General features: G+C 28.7%; 1 protein-coding gene across 1 annotated transcript in view; it reads right to left on the bottom strand.

Annotated features, from left to right (window-relative positions):
* The window catches only part of LOC145849573 (ADAMTS-like protein 1), a 50693-nt gene extending 30751 nt beyond the window's left edge, over positions 1–19942 (bottom strand). The window contains exons 1-9 of the mRNA XM_082954533.1: positions 19770–19942; positions 9460–9561; positions 8937–9031; positions 8493–8538; positions 7385–7645; positions 5486–5606; positions 3492–3554; positions 3073–3218; positions 1269–1443 (exon numbers count right to left, since the gene is read on the bottom strand). Of these exons, the coding sequence (XP_082810659.1) occupies positions 1269–1443; positions 3073–3218; positions 3492–3554; positions 5486–5606; positions 7385–7645; positions 8493–8538; positions 8937–9031; positions 9460–9561; positions 19770–19835 (1075 nt within the window). The 5' untranslated portion in view covers positions 19836–19942. The remainder of the gene's footprint in view (positions 1–1268; positions 1444–3072; positions 3219–3491; positions 3555–5485; positions 5607–7384; positions 7646–8492; positions 8539–8936; positions 9032–9459; positions 9562–19769) is intronic.
* Positions 19943–20196: the final 254 nt, after the last annotated feature.

The following is a 20196-nucleotide window of genomic DNA, read 5'->3' as shown; positions in this document are numbered from 1 at the left end:
TGAAAACTCGTGAGCCGAAAACTTGCAAACAAAAAGATTTAAACAAATAGCATTTTTTAGTATTATTGTTGTCGTTTATTGTCGTATTTTTGTAATGTACTTTTTATTTAATTTTGTTTCAGGTAAAATTTCTACTATCTTAAATGCTTTTGTTTTAATAGTTTTGTTTTACAGGCAGCTTCAAATCAGCTAAGTATAATTTAATTGTAATTTAACATTTTAAACAGACTTATATGCTTTCTGACGTAACAACTTTTAGCTACGTATTTTAAAATTAATGTTTATAACTACATTTATACTACATTATTATCAGTTTTTAACAAGTATATTCTGATAAAGAGCTATACGAAATTAATTAATTGATTTATGTTTAATTTTATTACTAAAAATTACTGGTTTTTGGAAATGATACTGGATGTTTTATTTTCAAAGGTTTGCATATTTTTTTTGTTTTTATTAAAAGTTTAACCATTTTTTTAGGCAGCTGAAAATATACTTTTTGTAATTCATAGTTGCACAAAATGATTAATGTTACATATAAAAACTAAAATACTGGAGTGTTTAATTTTGAAACTTAGTTAAGTGGTAGAACGAATTCTTAAATAATACATGTATATATCATAATCTTCAAATGGTATGCAACATAGATAACTTAATTAAACCGCAAAAAAAATCATTCTTTTTAGTATACATTTTTCTATTTTTGGCCTATGTTTGTAGAAATTGTTTAAAAGTTGTTTAAAACTATGTTAAATTACTTTCAAACTACCGTATAAAGAAAAAAATATTTTTCGTAAAGTGTTTTTTACAAAATTTTCTGTTCAAGGTTTAAATATATGCATATATATTACAATTGTCAACTAAATATTTTAAAAATACATTTATTTGTATAATATTTTTTGTTTTGTTTTTTCGAAAACAAATACAAAGATCTCAACTTTTGAAGAAGAAAAAATACTTTTTCGGTCAAAGACCTCGTCAGTAATTATATAAAAAACCTTGTTCAAATAGAATCTTGTGTGTATAATTTAAAATACTTAAGTAAGGAGAAAACAAAATATTTACTATTTTTTAATCGGTTTGTACAGAAGTTTGCAATGTTACTTTAAACTCAAATGTAAAAAGTAAAAGATAATTAAAAGTGTTTAAAAGCTTCTGTAAAGAAACAAATTTACTAACAAAAACAACCAATATAAACAAACTGAAAAACAACAAGTTAGTTACTAATTGTTACAACTGCTAATTATTAAAACATGCAAATGACTCACCATCGCCGCAAGTGGCCGAACAAGGAGCGTGGTTGCCAGTAGCAACGGGCAGCGACCAGATGACAGGTTTCAGTTTGTAGTATTTGTATCTGATGGTTCTGGCGCCCTCGTGCGGATGCTTGCATCCCTGAATGAACGGGCACATTCTGTTGACCAACATCGTCTGTCGTTTTACCTACAGTATTTTTAAAATTTTAATTCGTTTTTAATTTTTTTTAAAAAGCTTTGATAATTTACTCAACCTAAAATAGAAAATAAAGACACTGTAGCAGAGAAACAACTTGCTTCATTGCAAGACTCGAATTTATTGTATTTATTTTAAATACTTTGTTAGTAGTTTGTAAATGTTAATTTATTTCTATTGAACTTGTTATAATATAACTTTGATTATTTTTGAATAAAAAGTTCAACATATTTTGTTGTGAGACTGTTAAAACAGTAAGTACAAATAATATTTACAAGTATGAACACAAACTATATTCGTACTGCTCTTTTTCTACATTTATAAAAAATTATTGACAAAATTTTTTTCTGCCTTTTGTGGGTACACATTTATTAATTTATTTTAGTAGTAAAACTATTTTTATGTGGACTTTTTTGTATGAAAATGCATGATAAACTACAATTATGAAATGACACGAGCTCGTATTATGCTTGAACATATTCTTTAAAATTTGGCTATTGTACTGATAAATTTACTTCGTAAGGCTTATGGGAGCTTGTACAAAGTATGAATTATTCAATTACTGGTTTTTGTTGGATAATCTTTTTGGCATTTTACATTCAACCTACAAAATATTTCTACAATTTATTGTCTAGAAACTTGTGCTTTATTTTTTTAAATAACTTGAGATTTTTTGAAATTCTAGCGCAAATACTTAAAACTAATATACCTAAAAACATATTTTTCATGTGTTAAATCTTATTAACTTGTTTAACTTGTTAACTATTACCAAACAAAGTATACTAACAGCTTTTAAAACAAATACCTAGTTTTGTTTATTTTTTAATAATCGTTGACAGTGAAACAACATTTAAGAACTTATGTAATAAAGTTTATGTAAACTTTTTTTTTTTAATTTTATACTTATAAGCTGATTAAGAATAAAAGGTTTCCTAATAGAAATACTTTATTTACATTTAAAACTAGTTTTTTGTATGGTTTAACAAATAATCATATCAGCTGAAGTTTCTTAAAAAAAAGCTATTTTAAATTTAGTTAAATTAATTTAGACTAAAATTATAGAATTTCAAATACTCAAACATAATTTTACTTTAGGAAATTAACTATTAACTAATCATTTTAAAAGCAACAAACATAAAAATTTTATTTATTTATTTTTTATTTCAGATGTTCTAAAGTTTAACACTTGCGATGTTTAGTAAATTTAAAAACTAAACAGCAAGTTTTATGTTTTCTATAGTTTAAGTTTTCTTTTTACTTTTATTAATATCTTTTGTGTTTTTTGTATGGGTATAAGTATAAGATTTGTAGATTTTGAAAGGAAAACTTATACTTAGTTTATTGTTGTATAGATATTTGCCTTAACTTAAAAAGTCTATCTGTTTATTATTATATAAATACTTTTAAAGTAAAAATAAGTAAAAACTTAACTTAAACTAACGTTTTTAAAGATTTAAAATTTACAAATAAAAACAATTGTTTCACAAAATTCAGGTGATATTTTAATTACCTAAATGAAAGAGTGTTTATTAAAAATGGAAAAAATATAAAGAACATAAATTGAAAAATTGTGAAAGAGAAAAGTATTAAAGTTACTAGTAATACATCATGCAAACTTACTACAACTTTCGCGTTTTCTTTAATCGGCCCTGCGAGAGAGTAAACAAAGTCGTCTAAATTTGACAGCTCTTCGGCGTCAGCTAGCGGTTGTTTTACTTCTTCGTTCACTTCTATCAAGCTGAGGTTTTTCTCCTCAGATACTATATCTGCAATGAAGTTTGTTATGTAAGCCGAACATAGTTGTCATGTATTTGTAAAATCAAGAAGCATAGATTTGTTGTTTTTGGTTTTATTTATGACTACGTATTTTAATTAAATATGAACATAGAGCTGTTAAAAAATTAAAACGTAATAAATAGTATTTGTAATGTAAGTGAGCGATAAAAAATTTTTTTTTAATTTTAATAACGACAAGAAGCTTAAGTAAAATATAAATTGCTATCAATATAATATTATGTATAAAAATTAAACTAATTTACCGAAGCTAACATCCGCGGAAACTATAATGTTTGTGCTTGATGCTGGAATCTCAGTAATTGTTTCTGAAAAGTTATTGATTTACTTAAATTAAAGTTTATAAAATGTAACAAATAGTTACCTCTGGTTATTTTTTTTTATTATTTAGCAATATAATAGATTCTAAGAAAAACTAGCATCTGAACTACTGACGAAAAGTTATAAAAAACTATAATTGTATTCTAAAATTTTTGTTATAACACATGATACTAAAAGAAATAAGCAAACTATCTAATTCTAAGTACTTATGATAGGTTTTTTTACATATCAAAGTTTCAATTTCAATAAGTTATAACTGTTTTTTTACTAATCTGTTTAAATATTTACATACGAGTAAAATGCAGTGCATTAAAAAATAGAACATTGTTTTAATTTTGTGTTAACTATATTTAACGGGTTGCTGTCAAATTTGCACGATGGGACCAAGTTGCACGAGTGCACAAAATTATACGAGGATTAATATTCACCACGATGACACTTTTGCACGAGGGGGTAAAATTGCACGAAGATGAAATTGCACGAAGGGTCACTTTTTCACGAGCAGAAAATTTTGCACGGAGACTTTTTTAAATGGGTTAAATATTTATTTTTCAGTTTTTTTATTTTTTTTAATTTTGTTTTTGTTTTTTAATTTTTTTTTTTTATATTTATTTTACCTCTAATCTTTACCCTCGGTCGGTAAGTTAAATATTTTTTATTTTTTTATTTTATTTTTGTGTTTTATTTCTTATTTTAATTTTATTTATTTTTATATTTATCTTATTTTACTATCACTGTTACCCCTAACCCTTACCCTCGGTCGGTAGCTTTTTTATTTTTTTTAATTAGTTATTTTTTTTTTAATTTTACTATCACTGTTAACCCTAACCCAAACCGCGGTCAGTAACTTTAATTTTCAATTTTTTTCATTAAATTATTTCTCAGTTTTTTTTTTTTTTTTTAATTCTTTTCTGTAGTTTTTTACTCTCGTGCAAAAATGTAACTTGTATAATTTTGTGCACTCGTGAAATTTTGTTCTCGTGCAATTTTGTCCCCTCGTACAATAAAGTAACCTCGTGCAATATTGTATTCGTGTAGTTTAGACCCGTTCCCATGTTTAACAGCTATAATTCATAAAAAACAAAAAAAATAGTTTGTCAACTTAAACGCGTGAAAACTGAATTTTTGGTATTTTTAAATTTAAAGCAGCGATATAACGTATAAATTCATTAAATGATCAATCTTTAGATTAAAATATTTTTGTAAATGTCAATTGCAGTAACGTCCACAATTTAATATATATATGATTTATTACAGATATTAAGTCAGCACAGATAAAATATCAACTTTATTTAGATCTAAATTAAAAAGGTATTAAAATATTTAGAAAACTATTTACAATTAAAAAGTGCATCTTACGATTATTAAGGAGTTGAATACAGTTTAATAGCCTTTTAAACTGATTCAAAATTCAACTTAAGTATTTTCTCAGAGAGCACTTCGTAAAACATTATTAATCATTAGATTTATAATTTTTATACAATTGTAAACACATTAACTTTGCATTACTGTCTCAGTGATTTAGCAATAAGTGTTTTTTTAGTTTATTATCTGTTATAACTTTTTATTTTTTAAGAGACTGAGAAAAATTGTTTGCATTTGCAACTTACATATATTGTTTTCTATTTTTAGCAATATTACGCTCTTTTGATATTTCAAGTTACATTTGAAAAAATAAAGTTAATTAAATCCATGCAAAAATTGTCTTGCACAACATTTAAAAATATTTCTCTGTAACTAACAATTATAATAAGTACTAACGATACAGTGTTTTTTATTTTCAATACTGATAAATAGGCTTTTATTGAATACTTGTTTTTTTTTTCTAATTTTTGATCACACTTTCTTTTGAAACCTATGTACATAAGAGCAAGAACGTTTTTCCAAGAACAACAAGCATTTTTTTATAATTAGGTACCGTTATCACTTGATGACGTCACAATACCGCTGATCAATCTGCATGAACTTCCGTCTCCTCCGCAAACTCCGCATTTGTCATAAACTTCTCCTCCGTACAACACTCCGTCGCATCCCGCTCGCTGTGGAGTAGAAGGATTTTGCTTTGTTTTTTTTTTGTATCAAAAAGTTTTAAGCGTGCTATAAATAGCTTGTTGTGTTAATTAATGTAAAAAACAAATTTACAAATTAATTAGAGATTTTTTTTAACTTTTATGTTCTAAATATTTTTTTAAAATAAAAACTGATAAAATACAATAGTAATTAAACTTATATTTATTTTCATACTTTAACTTTTTTCTTATAAATTTTATATATTTTGCAAAAATAATTCCTTGAAAAAAACATCCTGAACACAAATGCTCAGAACATTTGTTTATGGCTATCAAGTTTCTGTGTGATTCAAGATGACTACAACAGGAAAGTCTTCAGCAAACAAACTAGAAGACACAAACAAAAATATCCGATTATGCTATATTTTAACAACTTGCGCAAATAATATTGTTTGAACAGCATTCGATTTTGTTTAGTTAGAATTACTCAGAAACAGCTTCTTGCTAAACTGTGCTTTTTTCTCACTGTATTTTTTACATAATTTTTTCAGCTACTACTGAAGTTATACACAAGAATAATTGCGTCTTGTGATTACAAAATGAAAAAACATGACATCGGTATGTATGATAAACACACACCAGTAGAAATGTTTTTTTTCTGTTCCCAACTTGGCTATGGCTTATTCCGAATAATTTAATTTCGACCTTTGTAACACGTTTTAAACCGTGTTAAAGCGAAAAAATCTCAACTCAATGCAATTGTTTCTGAATTTCCGTATAAGAGAATTTCAGTTCACGACTTAATAAAGCAAACATTTACATTAACAAATCACATATGCAGACCACATAGACATATAAATTGCAAAATAACATGATTATTATCCCATTTATGTAAAACAAACGATTTAGCAAACGAGCCAAAAAAGTTTTGTTTTAATTACAGTTTTTCATTTGTTTTTTGTAATTTTCGCTGAGAACCGAGTTTTACTTTTTGTCATTTGTTTAAAATTGTAAGTTACTACAACTCTTTTCGGATATTTCTATAGCGTAATGATAAAGTAATGTACTACTTTTTTACTTTGTGAACCATATAAGGTTAAACAAATCATATGACAAACAAAAGTTAATGATGGGAACAGTAATCACGTGAATGAAGCGATTTATTATATTTATAACTTTCACCAAACAAGATATAGCAATCTCCTTATGAACGCTGTATTATTGCTCATTATTCGCAACCACAACTTTTTTCAAACAACGAAAAGAAAAGGAAATCTAACAATGGATATTACAGTTGTCAAGTTTATTTAAAGCAAAGATGCACAGAGCAGGCTAATTAAACGGATGGAATTTTTGGCAGAATTACGAAAATCCAAACGTTGATCAAGAAAGTTGCGGTTTTGTGCTTTGAAATAAAACCCTCAGAAATTTCTCACACCAACCCAACTTGATATAAAAAGACGAATTTTTTGTTTCAAGTGCGCAAGGAAATTTCAGCGTTTTAAAACAAACTGTTTTCATAATTGATAAAGCACTAAATGCCAAAGGAGAAAATGTGAATTTTATACTCAATTTAATCTAGACAATTAAAAATTTAGATGGAAATATGTTGGTTTCTGTCATGAGGCTGATTAAGAAACTCGTTTGTCCTTTTACTATTTCAAGTTCAAGAAAAAAACAAACCACACAATTTAAAAAAAAATATTTTCATCCATTGTTTAATGTTTTCATGAGAAGCTTTTTTGAACCTATATTAAATTATTTTTAAAAAGAGAAAATATTAAAGCCTATCCTATTTATTCACTCACTTCACATTTTCCTTCGATGCAAACCCCCAGACTCTCTTTCGCCTGGCAACGGGTTCCGTCAACTACCTTTTCGGTTACCATGGCAACCTTGCCCGTCACGCTCGACCTGCAGTGGAGGGAGCAGTGGGAATTGAGGTCATTCTGCAGCATGTGGTCGATGAGGTCGGAGGCGGTCAGCACGGGAAGCGTCCACTTTTGAGTTGCCGAGTTGAAACTTTCGCACTGGCGTTGTCTGAAGCTTACAGAGAACTGCGGGCAGTCCTGCAATTTATTTTTTGATAATGAAATTTGCTTATGTTTTTTTATAAAAAATATATAAAAAATGATTTTTTGTTCTACATGTAGAAACTAAATAAAATGAAGTGTTTTAAATAAGATGGTCTTTTTAATTGTATGTTATACCAATCCAGCTAATAAAGTTAATTTAGAATTAAAAGTAGCTTCCTTTTTATATATGTTTTCTTTAAGTTTTGATAAAAGAAGACTGCAAATTTAACTTTTTTGTCTGCATGTAGTTTATAAGATTTTTTTTATAAGAATTTTATTTCTTATATGTTATTATATCAACAACCTCAAACTATTTTTATGGTATTTAACTGTATCTTAACAATTATTTTTTACAACTAGTTAATACAAAAAGACTTCATGATTTAATTACATTTTTCAACTATTACCTTAAAATAACAATTAACTTAAAATTTTTCCTCAATCTATGTTTTTACATTACGAACACCATGACTAATTAAAGAGTAGCAGTGTAACAATTACGTTATAAGGCTGAAAGCTTGGCAGTTTGGCACCATTATACATAAAACTAATCTGGTAAAAACTTCAATGGACGCCAGCATAATAAACTTTATTGATGCAAGGATTTGGTAAAACTTCTACAAACAAAACGTTGTGAAACTTTAAACTTTACTTAAACCCGGCTACTGTTTTCAAGCACCGCAGTTATCAAGAAACTTGCAAATACTTTAATACCCTTATTGGGCCCCAACACACTGGAAAGTGTTTGCTTTGTGCTTATGAATGCTTTTCTACAAACAACATAACTGACCTTATTATGACCAAATAGTTTATATTAGTAACTTGTTGGTAAAATACGTACCTCAGTCGAGCATAGTTTGTATCTATAATTTTCTCCAATGCATGTTCTGCAAAACACTTGCGTTAAATAATTTTAAAACTAAATAAAAACGAACCTTTTTAAATCTTAACTTATTTTATTAAAAATTTTATAACATAACAAGCAAACCTATTTAAAGCTTTCATTTTACAGAATAACTTACGTTTTATGATATTTGAAAACATTGCAAAATTTAAAGTGTTGCATACAAAATGTTTTATTCAAAAATTACACCAAACTTTATGTTTTTAGATGAATTTGCTTTTTTCTTAGATCAAACAGTTTGTAAAGATCAAACACTTTTATTGAACGGGAATTTTATTGTTTTTATTGTATTTTGGATCTTTAATTACGGAAAAAATTTTCTAAAAAAAGTTTAATAATTCACCACAACTAAAGAAATTTAAAATCAAAAAAAAAACTAACCCATTCAAACAAGATCTTGAAGACTTAGAAATTCCAAAACCACAGGTTTTTGTACAATCTGACCAATTTGACCATTCTGACCAAAGAGTGCGCACCTGTTGGTGTTTAACATTTAAATTTAATTAATTTCTAAAAATTTTAATAAAACTTTAGTTTATAGATATAATTAAAAATTTGAACAAACTTTCATGACTTTATAAACGTAATTGTCAACAATGTTGTATGAGAAACTAAATACATGAAATATAATTAATGCAATTTACAAACACTATAAACATTTCAATTAAAATAAAATAATAAATACCTACTAGTAGGTCAATAAACAATTTCTGAGTGCTCAAAAACTAAACAATAATTGATATTTGAAATTAATTAATCATAATAATAGATGTGTTACAATGATAAATCGACATGTAAAGATCCAATTATACGAAAAACAACAAATTATAAAAAAGAAAAACATGTTCTTAGATACTTTTAAATCATTTATACTTCGAAAAGTTTTGAAAATTTTCAATCTTACATGTTTGACTGCGCTGTGCCACGATTCGTCATCGCCGCTTCCCCCTGTCACGTCATAATCCTCGTCGTCTGACGTCACAAATTCATCTGCCTTGACTAATATCTGCAAAAAATTAAAATTAAAATACAAGGGGTATCATGATCACAACGATTCGTCTCGAATGGATTAATAAAAACTTGCCATTTAAATCAAATAAAATTGAATTCGCCGCTAAGCTCATGTTACACTTGCCGAAGAAAATAAGTTTTGTACTTTAAAACATTTTAATTGTTTATGGTCAGTACTATAAGTTTATTTTCTATAAAAAACCATCACTTATAAGCTATCAAAAAATACCTTAGCTTTGCATAAACCTTCTTGTAACTCAGTTATAAGTTTTTTAATTAATTTAATTTATGGTTTTAAGTAAAGTTTTTATTATTTTAATTTTTTTTATAATTCTAGTTTAAAAAATGTGCAAAAATATTTAAACAAGGAATTTTTATTTCCCTGTCGTTTGAAAAGTGGTCATTTAAAACCATTCAAACGTTATAAAACACTTGAAATCAACGTAAACAACAAAAAGGAAAGTTGCACAGGCACACAATAATCTCATAAATTTCAAACTTATCAAAATTAAAACAAATTGCTGAACAAAAGGAGCAAGTGGCAAAAATAAAAGCTCTAACAAACAAAAACTTGCGTGACTGCGCGCACAAACCTCCACTGCTGCTGGGGTTTGGCGAGCAAACAGCACGTGGTGAGAAGTTGTTACGTCACAAAGACCTGCCAAAAGTCGCTGTTTGTGACGTCACTGTTTTGTATCGAAGACGGTAGGACTTTTTATGTGTACTATTTTATGGGCACTATTTTATGTGTAGAATTGCTGCAATCAATTCTGCCTATAATTTTATGTGATGTCATTAACATTATGTGTAGTATTTACATGTTGCTGCAATTAAGTTGCTGCAATTAAATGAAAAATAAAATACTGTCCAGGCCTTGCTTTATATAAATATTATGGATAGATTTTGTAGTTTTAAATTTATAAACAAACAAATAAAAAAAACTTGAATACACATAAACCAATAGTTTGATTTATTTGTACATTTATTTAAATTATAATTTGTAAACTAAAAAAAGTAGTGGCTAGACTTATTAAAAGATTATGGATAATTTTTTTCTAAGATTTAATAAAGAAAAAAAAAACTTGAATACACTTAAACCAATTGTTTGATATAAAATTATATTTATGTAATTTATATTTTTTATATTAACAGAAGCAATGGCTTGGCATATTATAAATATTTTGAAATTTTTATTTATTTAACATTTTGTAAACAAAATAAAAAAATTACAACTGAACGCTCATAAACCAATAGTTTGATTTGTAGTTGTATATATGTAATTTATATTTAGTAAACTTATAAAAGTAGTGGTATGCTCTTATGTGTACTATTTTATGGGCACTATTTTATGTGTAGAATTGCTTCAATCAATTATATTCAATGGGTAGTATTTAGATGTTGCTGCAACTAAATGAAAAATAAAATATTGTCCAGGCCTTATATAAATATTATGGATAGTTTTTGAGTTTTAAATTTATAAACAAACAAAAAAAAAAAAAACTTGAATACACATAAACCAACAGTTTGATTTATTTGTACATTTATTTGAATTGTGTTTTGTAAATTAACAGAAGTAGTGGATAGACTTATTAAAAGATTATGGATATTTTTTTTGTGTAATATTTAATAAAAAAAAGCTTGAATACACTTAAACCAATTGTTTGATTTAAAAGTAGACAGTATCTTATTTTTACTTAATTGCAGCAACATCTAAATACTACCCATAATTTAAATGAAATCACATAAGTTAATTGAAGCAATTCTACACATAAAGAGTGCCCTTAAAACAGTACACATAAGGCCAAACCACTACTTCTATAAGTTTACTAAATTAAATTACATATATACAACTATAAATCAAACTATTGGTTTATGTGTGTTAAATTTTTATTTTGTTTTCAAAATCTTAAATAAAGAAATATCCAAAATATTTATAATATGCCAAGCCATTACTTCTGGTAGTATAAAAAATATAAATTACATAAATATAATTTTAAATCAAACAATTGGTTATTTGTAATCAAGCTTTTTTTTTCTTTATTAAATCTTAAATAGAAAAATTATCCATAATCTTTTAATAAGTCTAGCCACTACTTTTTTTAGTTTACAAATTATAATTTAAATAAATGTACAAATAAATCAAACTATTGGTTTATGTGTATTCAAGTTTTTTTTATTTGTTTGTTTATAAATTTAAAACTACAAAATCTATCCATAATATTTATATAAAGCAAGGCCTGGACAGTATTTTATTTTTCATTTAATTGCAGCAACTTTATTGCAGCAACATGTAAATACTACACATAATGTTAATGACATCACATAAAATTATAGGCAGAATTGATTGCAGCAATTCTACACATAAAAGAGTGCCCATAAAATAGTACACATAAAAAGACCTACCCTATCGAAGACAAGTTTTGTTTACGGCGACGTTGACCGCGCAACCGACTTTGTTTTGTTTTTTGTCGGGCAATTAGCGACATAGTGTTTACCTTCAATAAACGAGCAAATTACGCGCGAATTACAAAATTAAAATTTGTGTGTTTATCTGCGCGCTTTAACTTGATTTAGCGGATTATCTTGTTTACTGATTGTTAATTGTTTATGAAGATTAATGACTTGTCTGAATTTAATTTTGCGTTTCAATGTAAACTAATGCTTGCTTGTTATAATTAATCACGCAATGTTTTATTTACACCATGCAATAAAGTACATCAATCTACTGAGCCAGTTCATAACTTAGAACCCAATTAATTTTGTTTACAAAAACTTGATGTGTTTGATAAATTTTTTGTTTAGGGTCCCATTAGTGCAGCATTAAATTTCTGCAAATGAGCACGAAAAATTTCAATTATTCAGACATATAAAATCAGGTACCTTTTAACAATCTATCAATCATTTAACATGTACTGACAGATGAGCTTATGATACCACAAAGATATTTTAACATATTTACTCTTTTAAAACTGATGTAAATTAAAGATACTTTCAAGCTTTTAAGTATGAAAACATCGAAAACCGAAACTTTAACTTTCAATTTTCTGAACTGTGGTTATTTTTAAATTTAAAAGCATTAAATTAATCCACAAAGAATCATTTTAGTGAAGTTAAAACAAAAATTTTACCAATTCAAGTTATTACTGATAATTACCGATTATTAAAAGACCTACTTTCAAACATAACATAATGTGTATTATCTCATCAAAGCATGGGAACATGTCAAAATTTCACCATTGTCTTTCAGACTTAAGCTGTTTCACTATATACAACAAAGCGAGTGTCATGTAATATCTTGTCATTTTGCTCAGTCACTAAACAGCAGACGCTGTTATCTTGAACACAGTTATTAGATGCTGTAATTAGGAGCACGTTTTATTTGAAGAGCAATTACTTTCGGTTGGCTTAGTCGCTACAGAAAATTAAGATAGCAGCTAATATACAGCTGTTAGTCATTAAGAAAAAATGAGAAACTCAAAAATTAATAAATAAAATTAAAAAAAGTTGTAAATTATTACTTAGATGTAATTTTAAGTGAGTATGAAAAAAGAAGTCTTATCCGTTGGAAATTTAATCTGAATTAGTCGTTGTAAAAATATTTCTAAAGAAACAAATTCCAGAAACAAATAAATTTTATTTTAAGCTCGACAGAACTTTTTTCCGGTATACAATATGACAAGCGTAGGCGTTACACGAACAGTCACAAGTTTACAGCGAAATGACAAATGTTTATTTGAACTTTATTTGAATTTTATTTGAGTTTTATTCGCTTGCAACCGCACAATCCTTCTCTGTTACAACTCGAGTGCCTTCTAAACAGTTCACTTTTTATTTTTAAAATTTTGCGTTTAAGCCCAAAGAACGCCAGCAGTTTACATTATAAATTACCATCCAAGCACTTAAGATTTTTCCCATCAGAGATTTTTTTTGTTTTGGGTTTGTCTGCCTCTGCTTGGAAAACATGAAACGTCTGGGAAATGTTTTGAAGCAGAAAAATATTCTTTGACCCTGAAAGAATCTTAGAAAAAGTTTTTGAAAGATGGCGTTGTGAAAATTTTTAAGAAGCTGTTAAGCGAAATTTGAAAGAATGGCGTAAATTTTTCTTCGAGTAACGCCCCACAGATAAATAAAAAAAGTTTTTGAAAAAACACAGAAATGAGTGCACTTCAAACCGTACTACCCACTAAAATGAACAATAAATTTAAAAGTTTAATCACGCCATTCCTTTCGCTTTCGCCGAGAGCTACTTCACAATATGCTAGTGTTGCAATTAAATACAGATCAAAATTATATCTGGCATTAAGAACCGTTTCGAAATAAAGTAGCTAAGTAGCACAACAGAGAGTTAAAGCGGTAGAGTTTATATGAGGTGATGAGAAAAAGTTAGCTCGTAGGTGGCTCGCTGATTTAATCACTGTGGAAAGTAATTGTAAATAAAATCTGACAAGCAGATAACCTTGGCTGACTTGCGTGGTGCTAATAACACGATTTCACTGCAAATTTCAGCGTAATTAGCTGCCAAACTGCTGTTTTGTAAACATCAGGCGTCCTAGGTGGCTTTGAAGTTGCTGTGTTTCCAAAGAAAAGTATTTGTTTAATTGTGGTTAATTGTTTAGAAATAGCTTTAAATCTTTTAAAAAACTCAGAAACAATTCATGTGAGTGCACAAAAAAAGTAATTAATATCAAATTAAACTTGTTTGCCCCTAAAAATTCTTTAGGTAAGTTTTTTTTTAAGACTTGAGTACAAGGACAAATTTTTTATTTTATCAAATAGAAAAAAATCAAAATATTAATAGAAAGCCAACAACATGCTAGGCATGAGCTCGGGATTAAGCGAAATCCGGAGCACGGCAAAAATCCTGAATAAAATTATACCTTAAAAAAAAAGTAAAAATAAACCAACTTAAAATTGCGCGCGTGCCTTGACAGGCAACTGCTGCTCATGCTGCTGAATTTTAAAATTAAGTTAGAAATTCGTGCCATGAACTTGCCGCGAACGGAAACATTCGAAGGTCGAGTATCACGGAGTGAATGATTTTTGACCAGAAAAAAATTAAACTTTGCTTATAAAGCGCGCTGTAAACAAAAAGCGTGGTATGAATGCGCGATGCTAAAAATAAAGATTTCTTTGTTTTATTGAACTTCTTACTATGTTTTTCTTTCAACATCTGTTGTATTTTTTTTTTGTGTTTTTGTAACCTGTGCAGTTTCATTCACTGTTAAATATTTGCTTGCTACCTGTTTAAGCAAACAAGTTTTCGGGACAAAAGCGGTTTATATATAAAACTGTTCTTTTATTTCTCGGCAAAAAATTAATTTGCATGCAAATAACGTTTATTCTTATTTAATCCCTGTGTTATGCATTTGTTTCACTCAAACCGCAGTAGGCAAGCTTGAATTTCGAGCAATGAAAAAACTGTAAATATGCTCACATATTGCACGTGTTTCGCTGTATTAACGTTCAAACTGCAAAACAAGTCAGCTGAGCACAATGGGCTCCTTTACATCAGTTTAACCTGGCAATTTCTCTTTTGTGAGCGAGATACTACGGCCTCAATAAAAATCAACACAATCAAATACTTTGCATATTTTTATCTGTGTGTGCTTTTTTTATAGAAAAAGACATATGGCATGATCGGTTTTTCGTCGTGCACACACGAAGAAATGAAGCTTTGTAACGAACTTTTTAAGTGTTCACGAGCTTTTTGTTTCAGCTAGGTGTTTGTTAATTAGAAAATATTTTCGTACGCTTTTGTTTACAAAATAGTTAACACAAACATTTAATTAGCTTCTCGTAAAAGCCGGTTAGAAACTCAAAAATTTCTCGAAATCCATTTAAGGTAATGGTAATTTGATTTTAACGAAGATGCGCAAAAGTTGAAATAAGATCTTAAGTAAGTGATAAATTCGATATGAAATGCTTCTGAGAGGTAAAAGGGTATACTGTGAAACTGAATACTATAATTTAAAATGTCTGAAACCAGTTGGTATTAAGGTAACAAATATTTTTGTGGTATCTTTTTCTAAATTGTTTTATAGCACTAAAGTGTGTTATGAAACTTAAAATATTTGTATGAGGAATACATTTACTATTTATTTTATTTTACAAAATTCAATTATGAAAATACGTATTTTAAGCATTTCGTAAGTTTTGTTTTAAACTTTGATACAAAATATAGTCGTCCATACTTAACCATTAAGATGTTTAAAATATTTTTTTATAAACGTGTTTTACAACTTGTACGACATATTTATAAAACAAAATCTAGAAAAAATAACCATAACAATTTTCTGGCACTTTTAAATGCAATTACTTTAGTAATGTAAAATGTTTTAAAGCTATAATTTTTAAAGATTAAAGTTTGAACACAGCTTAGAAATGTCCAATCAGAAATCGAACCTTCCTTTAAAACTGTTCTCAATTATTCTTGTACTTTTCTTATTTATCTAATAAGTTCTTTTATTGATAGAAGTTTTCAAAAATAATTTTGTCTAAATACAACCAACAAAAACTATAATTAACTTTTTTATCAACGAAATGCATATATTTGAATGAGTCTAAAGTTTTTTGCAAGTTTTATAATTTATAGTTTTAGTTTTATATGCGAATTTTCTTTGTTTTTATTTTCAACTAACATGCTAACTTTTCTTTTTTTTTTTTGTTCCCAGCCTAAATGTTTGTATTTATGCCAATGTTATCAACACTTAAAACTGAGTATTCCATAACACAAACTATTAAGATAAGTAACCACTTGTTTAAAAGTATTTTTTGGAAAAACGTCAAAATGTTTGCAGCAAACAAAACATGAGTGAATTAAACTGTAAAATAAATTTATTGCATAACACATTTTTATAGCAGCAGATTGTGAAATTCAAACTGCTTATAAATTATTTGTGTGTGCATACTTCAATAAGATTTTCAATAAAATTGTTTCAAACAAAGTCACTTTCAGGCTTCATTTATTGATTAAAACTTGTATATGTTAAAACTTAAATCTGAAAGCTTTACTGATTAGAAAACAATATTTGTTTATAAAATATCAAATCTGACTTTTTAATAAAAACCCAGAGCTTAATCAAAAGTACTAAAACAAAACTTATCGGCCACAAAAGCCACTAAAGGCATTAAATGAGATTTGATGTTTACGTTTCAAAGAATAAAAACTTCGACATTGTTCATGCGTAACGCTTTTAATTGATTTATGTTTGCAGTTACCATGTTTTAGAATTCTTCAGCACAAAGTTGAAGGGAAAATAAGCAGCGTTTTTATTTTTTATCTTATTTGTGCTGTTTGTACGCACATCAACAAAAAACGCAAACATGCAAACTGTTTAAAAAAAGTAATTGTTATCAGCTTGCTGTTTACAAAACAAATAAGAGTGTTGCCGAAACAAAACAAAAACATTTCCTATTTTGTTCCGATCACGTCTTTGTGCAGAATTTCGCTGGAATTCGTTAATTAATTTGCCATGCTTAGTCGTTTAAGTTTAACACAAGACTAACCACGCAAAAGACAGTTTTCAGGTTGAATAATTTGATTTTAATGTTTAGAAGCATTAATTATTCGCCGTTAAATTCGCTGTTTTGACGGATTTGGAACTTCCTTGAACCTGAGTGTGGAGGTTCAACGTCAGTAAAGAAATACCGAAAACAAACGGAATGTATTGAGAAACGCTCTCACCTTTTTCGACCCACTCTTAACATTGAACGGCTTAACATGCACCTTCTCAGTTAGCGATTGTTGCGTCATAAAGTTTGGACAAGAGTTTAATTCCTAAACCTCTCAGCGTTCTGAGAAGTTGACCGGTGGGTGCAATATGACACTGTTCCACATGATTTCAGGGTAAAGGGCAAAGTGCTTGGTTGCCAAGCGACCAGGGGATTTGCTGACGTCTGAGAGACTTTTGAGAGCAATTTGTGATGCGATTTGAATGGATTGTGATGTAATTTCGCCGTAATCTTTATCCCTCTCAAGCCCCCATTAAAACAAAAGCAGAGGAGATAAACGACAAAAGTGATGTTTGCGACTGAGGTCGGGAAATTCTTCAGACATGCAGATCTCAGAGATTAAATTACTGGCGAAAGACAACAGTCGCTTCAATAAAGAAAGAGACAGGTTAAGACAGTTTTTATATTTAGCTTGTTCGTTTAAATATTTAGTACTTTCATTGTATTTTGAGCATCTTGATTTTGTATATAGTTTTTATTGTGAGGACTGTGCTTATAGTAATATGTGTCAAACATAAACCTTAACGTAACTTTAAGCTAGCTTTAGTTAGACACAAAAGTTGATCAAAGTTTCAACGTAGTTTTAGTTTTAATTAAAACTTTGATGGATGTACAAATAAACGGGTATTAATTTTATGTGTTATTTTAAGTATCTTAATAAATCTATAAAAAAAGTTTCTGATAAATACGAAGTTTTGAGCTCTTTTGTAGATGATAAAGTTTGATTAAGTAAAATATATTTCACTAAATTAGTCTATACAAGCACTGTTTGAGAGTTCAACTTAAAACTCTAACAAGTTATATCAAAAATATACTCAAAAAATTTCAAAATACATATTTTTACCAAACCATTTCAAGCTGTTAAAATTTCTCAGAAAGAAATCAGCATTACAAAGTGATGACAAATAAATCATACCAAACTCGCTATTACGAAGAGTTATTTCTACACACTGTATGTAATTAGAAACAAGCCAGGCAGGCCACATGAAAAAAGGCTCAGCTGTGCAGCCAATAACAAGCAGGCAGAGCTGCCTGTCAAGTAACAATATAGTGGGCTCTTTGTTCTGCCATCTCGCCGAATAGCCGGTGCTTGTGACTGACGTTTGATTACAAGATAATTGTGTTGGATGGCGAGTGTGTTGAGAAACTATCAAGACGACGCAAGCGGACGTCAAATACAAAGCAACAGTGTTTTGAGGACCAGGGGTCAGCCAGGGTGCAAGGCGACGCCGAATAATTTACCGAGGGCCGCGCTCTGATAGGAAGGCTTAACTCGCTTGCTACATAAACATAAAAGTGCTACTGTTCGCAGCAGATTACCATTGTGATACGAGGATAACCATCAGAAAAACTAACTAAATTCAAATCGCGCTCGAGCTCAAAACAAGATAAAAGCTGTCGAGTATTGAACAAACACCTCACAGCAGCGGTGGCCACCTCATACAAAGTGAAACGTTTAAACGTGCAAAAGCGACGCCGAGCAAACTTTCAGCAGCAGAGAAAAACCTTTTCGCTTTTTCTTTTCAATGTGTGTGTAAACGCTGCCTGCCCGAAAGAATGCTTCCAAGATAATCGATTAAAGTTGAACTTGAAGCTATTTGCTCGCCTCATGTTATGCCGCTATATATATATTTGGTTGCTAGGTGTGACTTTTATTAGAGCAAATCGGTGGACTTGGCCTCGTTTTATGATATTGATATAGCGTTGCAGAATTCGCGTGGACTTTCACTGACCTGTTTTCCAGTCTTTCCAGATATTCTTAAGCCAAGTTTTTTATCTTTCCCCTGGTAAACATAGAAGAGGAATTTAAAGTAAAAAAACTTTTTTTATATTTTTATTAAAATAGATAATTTGTGAGTTTTGTAAAGCACTCTTAAAAAACTTATAACCTATATACTTATAAAACAACAATTTAATTTTTAACTTTTGTCTCAAATGTTTAAAAATTAGTGTTTAAAATTAATGTTTAAAAACCAACACAGCAATAGAGTTCAAGTTTAAATTAACATTATGGCATACGTGCGTAATCAATTCTAATGTAAATATTTACCAAAACTAATCGATACAAAAGGGTAAAAATAGACGCTGGAAAAGTTTGATAAGTCATTCCACATTGGCGGAGAGTTTAACAGCCAGAAGTTTAAATTACTGCGTATTTTTTGTATATGTTTTTGTTAAGTAACGGTAAAATGCAAGTTGTTGCGACGGCTGTGCAAGCAATTTGGTTGCCATAAAAAGCGCTGAACAAAGTCTGCGGTGTTTTGTTTTGCATTCAAATGTGTGTTTTTATTTTATTTTAATGAGCAACTTTTGTTTAGGTGTTTATTCTCAGTAAAAAAGCAAAAATAAACATTTGTGCTTTCTTCAACCGTATTGTACTGAAACTTGCACACAAACTCTCAGCTACTAAATGTTACTTACTGTTACAAAACTTGGGAAAAGTCCCACGTGAATTAGTAATGAAGCACTTACCAGCAGCAAGAGGAGGCAACAGCAGCAGTGATGTGTTTTCGTGTAAATACTCGCAACCCGAGTCATTCCAATTTATCAACTTAACTCTTCGTGTTCGTCTTTTTGTTGTTTTCCACTGCACAAATTTTATTCCCAGCAAAAAAGTTTCAGTTTCCAGTTTGATAGCTGTTAATCTCTTTTATTTCAAAAGTTTAAATGACTACACGGCGTCTGAAAAGTTGATAATAAAGCGGTTAATCTGTTAATTCGCGTGCCTTCATGACGGGCTATTTGGGACGCGAAGGCAATTAATAACAATGATATAAAATATTTTATTGTCCAATAAAAAACAATGCGGTGACCCGTGTTGCGGTCATAAAACATAAAATTGATATTTTAATTTGTTTTTATTGCATTGTGAACCTAGAAATAATGTTTGCAACTAAGA

Source organism: Thalia democratica, chromosome 2 (genome assembly GCF_965202585.1).
Source record: "Thalia democratica chromosome 2, ktThaDemo2.hap1.1, whole genome shotgun sequence".
NCBI lineage: Eukaryota > Metazoa > Chordata > Thaliacea > Salpida > Salpidae > Thalia > Thalia democratica.
Note: the sequence above shows the minus strand (reverse complement) of the source record. Positions and strands in the feature narration are given on the sequence as shown.